The sequence below is a fragment of the Belonocnema kinseyi genome, chromosome 7 (genome assembly GCF_010883055.1).
Source record: "Belonocnema kinseyi isolate 2016_QV_RU_SX_M_011 chromosome 7, B_treatae_v1, whole genome shotgun sequence".
Classification (NCBI taxonomy): Eukaryota; Metazoa; Arthropoda; class Insecta; order Hymenoptera; family Cynipidae; genus Belonocnema; species Belonocnema kinseyi.
The window spans coordinates 119,366,547-119,373,247 of NC_046663.1; the positions used below are offsets into that span (position 1 = coordinate 119,366,547).

The 6,701-nt window shown below is 32.3% G+C and overlaps 1 protein-coding gene across 1 annotated transcript in view; it reads right to left on the minus strand.

The window, feature by feature from the left end:
* The window catches only part of LOC117177173 (protein SMG8), a 15,776-nt gene extending 9,394 nt beyond the window's left edge, over window positions 1–6,382 (minus strand). Inside the window, exons 1-12 of the mRNA XM_033367685.1 lie at window positions 6,240–6,382; window positions 5,624–5,768; window positions 5,101–5,375; window positions 4,763–4,993; window positions 4,469–4,662; window positions 4,273–4,376; window positions 3,988–4,181; window positions 2,059–2,298; window positions 1,368–1,571; window positions 1,090–1,202; window positions 457–615; window positions 108–318 (exon numbers count right to left, since the gene is read on the minus strand). Coding sequence (XP_033223576.1) covers window positions 108–318; window positions 457–615; window positions 1,090–1,202; window positions 1,368–1,571; window positions 2,059–2,298; window positions 3,988–4,181; window positions 4,273–4,376; window positions 4,469–4,662; window positions 4,763–4,993; window positions 5,101–5,375; window positions 5,624–5,768; window positions 6,240–6,313 — 2,144 coding nt within the window. The 5' untranslated portion in view covers window positions 6,314–6,382. The remainder of the gene's footprint in view (window positions 1–107; window positions 319–456; window positions 616–1,089; window positions 1,203–1,367; window positions 1,572–2,058; window positions 2,299–3,987; window positions 4,182–4,272; window positions 4,377–4,468; window positions 4,663–4,762; window positions 4,994–5,100; window positions 5,376–5,623; window positions 5,769–6,239) is intronic.
* Window positions 6,383–6,701: the final 319 nt, after the last annotated feature.

A 6,701-nucleotide genomic window follows, 5' to 3' on the forward strand; every position in this document is an offset into this window, starting at 1 on the left:
TTGGTATTCAAGTTAAATTGTGATCGGAAATGTTGACAACACCGTAAAGATTTTCGAACACATTATTTTGCAGGAAAAAAACTTACTCTAATATTTAATACTTTTACCTGACGGTTACATCCCAGGGCAAGAGAAAGGCTGAATTGGCTAGAACTCCCGCCTGATGTTGCAAACCTAAATTGTGAGAGTAAAGACTGCTAGGACCAAGGCACACTAGCGACCAAGTCGAAAATTGTGGCAAGAGTCCAGCTGGAGATTCCGTGTGCAACATTCCTGGTAGATATTCCGTTGTTGATGGTTGTCTAACCAGAGATTTTTCTAGAATATTATATAATAAAACATCGCATACATTGCAAAAGCTACTGGTTTCTTTTATCCGTACGTACAATGAAAAAATAACTTATGCACATATATGTAACATCAGCAGAAATTTAATATTAAGCATTATTTATTTACCTTTTAAATTTTCAGAATCAACATCTGATACCTCGATGACAACTTTGTGACTTTCGCTCGGGGTGAGGCTCGTTTTGTTACTGAGTCTCTGAGTTTCTTCGCCAACCGGATCACTCGTAGGAGGCGATTGACCTCCACTTCCATAAACAGTAATGTTGTCTAAGATTTAAATAAAACTTTATCATTTTTCGTAATAAATTGACTATTCCTTCTTGAATTCAGTTATGTTTTTTTTGACATTAGTATAAGGTATTCTCACTTCAAACATCAGCTAACTTCATTTTGTTAAAAGCTGAGGGGAAACAATGGATCAAATTCATGGAACAAAGCTTTATTTTTGTAATATATATATATTGTAATTGATAATAATTATTATCATTTTATTATTTTATTAAATAGCAATTAAAAAATATAAACTATTTTGCAAATAGAATTATATAGAAAATCTTAGCTTTTACGAAGATATTAGCAAAATAGGGCAAAAATTAACTGAATCCCATGCATTTGGTCCCTTGCAATCTACGAAGTAAAAATACCTAATTGATCATGACGTATTTTCTTCCAGTTTAAACTTTCTTAACAAATATTTTTTCAAGCCAATTTTTCTATCAGTTTCTTCTTGTAAGTACTTGCCATTTATTGTTCCAACTCCTAAGCTGCAAACTTGCGTGTGCCCTTGCGGTGTGGACAATTCGACACGGCTAATAGAGTCTTTACGATTTGTAGTTGAGAACAACTGCGCGGCTCTGCAAAATGAAAATATTAATTTCTAAAATGAATATTTATAAAGCAAAAGTAATTTTATCTCAAATATAGACTGAACAATTTTTTTAAATTAGACCGTAAATATTTAGAAATATTAAACAATTCTGACTTTATTAAATGAATGAAGTTTAATAAATTCTAAATACCTGAAATTATGGGTGCTTGGTTGAAAAATAGGAAAAGGTATGTTTTCAAGCTGCGAACATCCACACTGCTTTGCGAGCATTTGAAAGAAATCGTAGTTGGCTTGTCGTAAACTAAACGGATCCTCTCGAGGACCTTGGCATCGTCCACAATTGCAAGCGCAGACGTATCTCACTCCACTGCAATGCTCCATAACCGGCATTTCGCTACGCAGTTGTTTATTCATTAATAAAAAAAAGAACTTATATTCCTAATATTAGTATTGAAGGATAAGAACATTTTTAATTGAGCTACGATTTTAATCAAAATATTATAAATATAAGTAATATTTTATGTTTAGTATTTAAATTAGAGTAAGACAAAGGTGATAATTCTATAATGAACATCAAAGCTATTAGTATTTTAGTATTTTTAAAACGAGTTCGTGTTTGCTGATGTTCATGTGTTCTACGATGCTTAAATAAAAGCTGAAGTTGTCTAGAGGTTCAAATCTATGTTGTATTCCTATAAAACGTAATTGCGAAAGTAGAAGAGGAATAAACAAAAACAAAAGAAAATTTTTAGTTTGAGACTGAGTTTTATTTTTACCTTCCTAGTTATTAATGCGAAACAAAATAAGTGTTATGAAAGCCACATTTTTCCTGCAAGTTATTCGTATTTTTAACATACTTAGATTGTTTTCTTTGTCTGTACCTGTCGTCATCTCTGGCCTCAGTTTGTTCGCCTCCACCTGCACCTTCGCTGCCACCTTTGTGAATCGGATTTGTACAAGGATTGCCTGTTAAAGAAAGGACTTCGCACATTTGTCTGCCTGATTTCCAGTGTTTATCGCATTCTTCCTGTAATTTTTCACTGAACTCTTCGAATAAAGGTCCCCGTGCGTGCATTTCAAACACCGCCATTGCATGGGCAAGTTTTGTTTCGTGGTATGCCCTGTTACAAAATCAAAAAGAAAAATTTCAATGCTATAAAAAGAACATCGAAAACTTGTCAATTTTACGTTGGTGATATATACAACACACTAAAATAATTTTTTTTTTATAAAAACAGCTTTAACCCAACACAAGTATTTTCGCTGTATGCGATGAAAATTCCACATTTAACAATAAGTTTCCGATCAATCTTAATCGTTTTCATTCACTTATCGTTTTAAACTATGGAAAACAAACAAAAAATAGTTTTTTAGCACAATTTAAAGTGTGTCCCAATTACGTTGGCTAGATCGACATTTTTAAACCACAAATTAAATTACTTCTTGATGTATTCCTTATATATAAATGTAACTACAATAATTTGGAAAAATTAAGTCTTTTTTAAACTAAGTAGATTATTTGAAAAGTGAATTTAGTATTTATTTGATTAAAATATCAGATAATTGGGTACAACTTTTTCAAAGCTCTATTACTCGAGGACCCGCCTCGAGAAATGGTACCTTCACAATGTTATTGTTTACGAATCAAATGTCTATTATGAATGGCAAGAGCCGATTTTAGGTTACATCAAAATTAAGCTTCATAATTATATCGAAGTATTATTACATTTTAAATATATATTAATTTAGGGAATTTGTGAGCTTGAGAATTAGAGTATATTGTTGTTTCCTTTTTTAAATTAAGGAAACCATAAAAAAGTCTTCTTATATTATTTTAAATTTCAAATTCGAATGTAATATTTCTCATTTAACTAATTGCCAGCGTTCTGTCTTTTAGGTGGTATTTTTAGTTTTTACGTGTCGTTCATTAAACTTTATTCTGTAGTATTATCTAGTACGAAGTTTCTAATCGTACCGAAATTCGGGACGAGCAATCAAACATTTTTCATAAACTTAGCTAGTCATCCCTAATTTTCGGGTGACTAGTCCATGCCCTCTTTTCCAGCTCTCCCCTTTTTTCGGGACGACTAGACACAGCCTATCCAGTAATTTTTAATAAATTTCTTCTTTATTTGGACTTTTTCATTTAGTTGCCAATTTGCGCCACACCCTCGACAAATGACTGTATAAGACTCGAGCGATGTGGGAATGCACGTCGGGAAATTGTGTTTTTCACATATTGTCTTTTTATCGCCATTTTTACCTCAAGTTTTAATTTTATGTATCAAACAAACTTTCTGTCCAGGCAGACAAGTTTCAAATTCGTCAAAGTTTTTGTTTATGAGATGATAATAAAATTTGATATTATTTTCTCGACAACTGGTTCCTTTACCCTCGTAATAATGCATTCAACTAAATGATACTAACATTTTATTATTTTATTATTTTAAAAGAAATCCTTAAGTCAAATCAAATTATTAAACCATTACCTAAATTTTGATATAATAAATACAGCTTTAAACTATATGAATAGCAAAAATGTATGTATGGCAAATTATAAAAACTTGTCATAAGGACAACCGCAGGATTTCGCCAGGAGCGGGTGCTAATCTGAAAAATTGCACCCGCTTCCAGCGAAATCGCGGTAAAATTTCAGCCACAACCACATCTCACAACCGTGAGATATATATTGGATTAGATTATTAGAGAAATAAAAGCTTAAAAGGCTATTAACGAAGATACCTAGTCGTAAAAATCGTTAAGTTTTTTAACAGAGGCGAAGCAGTAATCTCATTAAAGGGAAGACGAACCTCGTGTAATGTTGGGGAAGATTTTCTTGGTAGGTTTGCAAAGCTCGTGGCAAAACTTTGCTGCATCTACTTTTACTGAACTTTACGTCCGTATCCAACAGATTACACAGGTGTGACAATTCTTTATCAGTGCCATTTATGAAAAAATTATATAGTTTGTTCGCAACATCGAAAAATGTACGAAGATTGGGAATCTGCAACCAAAATGAATAATTTAAAACCGTTAAGAATGGACAAAAAACGGATTATGGCTCAAGATTAAATCATGTTGCAAAAATAATTTACTTCAAAATGTGCAGGAGCTGTATGGCGTCCGACGTTATCGTCAAAGCCTCTGGCAAATGCGAGAGTTATGTGCTGTTGTAAGAAAACGTTAAATGTATGAGCATCTGAAAGTCGCAATTAGAAAAAAGGAAATCATTTTAAATATCTGTTATGAGTAACTTCCCAACTACAAATTTTGCATTTTTTAAATACTTACCAGCTTCTGATTCAGGAGAATTCAAATTTGAATCCAGACTAGCAAGGCTCCTGGAAGTAGTGGTACTAGAACTGACTTTGCAGCTCTGAATAAGTTTTCGAGTCATGTAGCCTAGAATATCTCGAGATTCGGTGGGGCCAGTGTAAACGAAGACAAATTCCTGATTCGCTGGTATAGCAAATAACGAATTTGAACTGTAAATAATAATGTGATATAAGAACTTTTGCCCTAAGTATTTAATATAAATAAATTATCATCAAAATTTTATTATAAAGCCAAACATGACATCTTTACCTAACATTCGTAACAATTCTATTTTTCCTCAATACGTGATAAATTTGGTCCTCCAATGAATGTTCTAATTTCTTAATATTCGCTCCACTTTCCAGATCGCGAAAAAGATTAGGACAAGTCTCAAAGTAAAAGAGAACTCGAGGTGAGCAAGGTCTCACGTTTGATATCCAGTCTTTCGATAAACCAGGAACAGAGCTGAGAATATCTGCCAGTGGCAACGAAACTTTCTGCCTGTTTTATATTAATACGACATTATGATAGATTTGGCAATTTCTAAGAATTTAAATACATTTTTTCGAATAGATTATTTATGTACATAGCGATTTCATTCTGCTGACCTGAGTATGTCCAGAGCCCTGAATAAGTGAACGTAACTGTTGTCAAATGTATGCGTAGGATGACTTAGTACAAGGATGTGAGATACGTGGAAGAGAACAAGTAAGCCTCTTGCATACTTATCTCTCATACGTGCCCATGCACTGAGAAAATCTTTGCGTTCCTGATTTTCTATGAATTGATCGTACTCGTTAACAAGTGTACAAGTATCAAGAAATCCCTTGAGGTGCAAATAGATAATTCTCTCTTTTACGTCGTGATAACCTTCTATTTCGCACTGAAAAGTTGTATTATAATATAAATAACAAAAAACGAAAATTAAGTACGTTTAGATGTTCAAATAATTTGTTTGCAACGAAAATTTTGTTCATGAACAAAAGAACCAACCAACAAAGCATCATGAGATCAGGGTAGCCACTTAATTCTCGCATAAAAATTCGTTTTACGCAACTGACTTCAACTTTATAAGAGTGTAAAATATGAGCTTTTTCGCTCTAGAATTAATAATGTAATTTGAAAATTTACCAAAGATGGTTCATCAATAGTTGGCTCATCCAGGAGGTCCACCTGGAGGACAGAACTTAACATTCCCGTTTTGCATCCTTTCGCACGAAATCGGGATTTTCCAAATACAGAAACAATGACAACTCTTTTGTCTGTATTTGCCAAACTGAAAGAAAAATTAATATTAAAATTCACAATACAAGTCTACACTTACAATTAATTTGCATAGCAAATTTTGAATACTTCATATAAATAAGGCTTTCAGACGTTTTATTTTTTTCTAATTATTGATTTATTTAAATATTTGCAACGTAGAAATTATTAGAGAATAATTTTCCACAGTTTATAAAGAATTAATTTATATTTGTATACACATATAACCATTGATGAAAACATTTCTACCACATATCACGTTTATAAGACAAAAATAAGCTTCTACTTTTCCTTCTCATAGCCATTATAGTGACTCAATAAATATTGCAAAATTGATAATATTTCTGAAAACCCGGTCTAAATATTATGGTTTTAAACTTAAAAAATTACAAAATTTACAATGAAATACATGTATAGTAAACAACACATTTAGGTACTTTAAAATAAACGAAAGATGTATACATGAATATAATTAAAATGTTACCTTTCCAAATTGTATGGGAATTTAAATTTTTGTGGACGCATACTAGAATTTTTAATATAATTCTTTATTTGCATAGAGTATTATAATGATCATGATGTACTACAACAATTTGAGGTTATGTATACACTCTGTAAATGCAGAGATGAGGTGGGAGATTGCCGATCTAATGGAATAAGAGAATGTGAAGAAAATACACTGATAACTGCGCCCTCTTGGCGGATTACCTAAGAGTTACTTTGAAGGCGCAAGTTGCGCGTCGGTAAATGACGAAAGTTAGCAATTTCTGAAATAGTTTACCAATTAAGGGCATATGACACAGCTAAATACCTATATTACCGACCACAGTTTTTCAGTTCACTGAATGTTTTTTTGAACCTAAGAACTTTTTTTGTAAATAAAATATTGAGCTGAAACCTTGGGAAATGTATTAGAGTACCATAAAGTACGTTAAGGTACTGCATT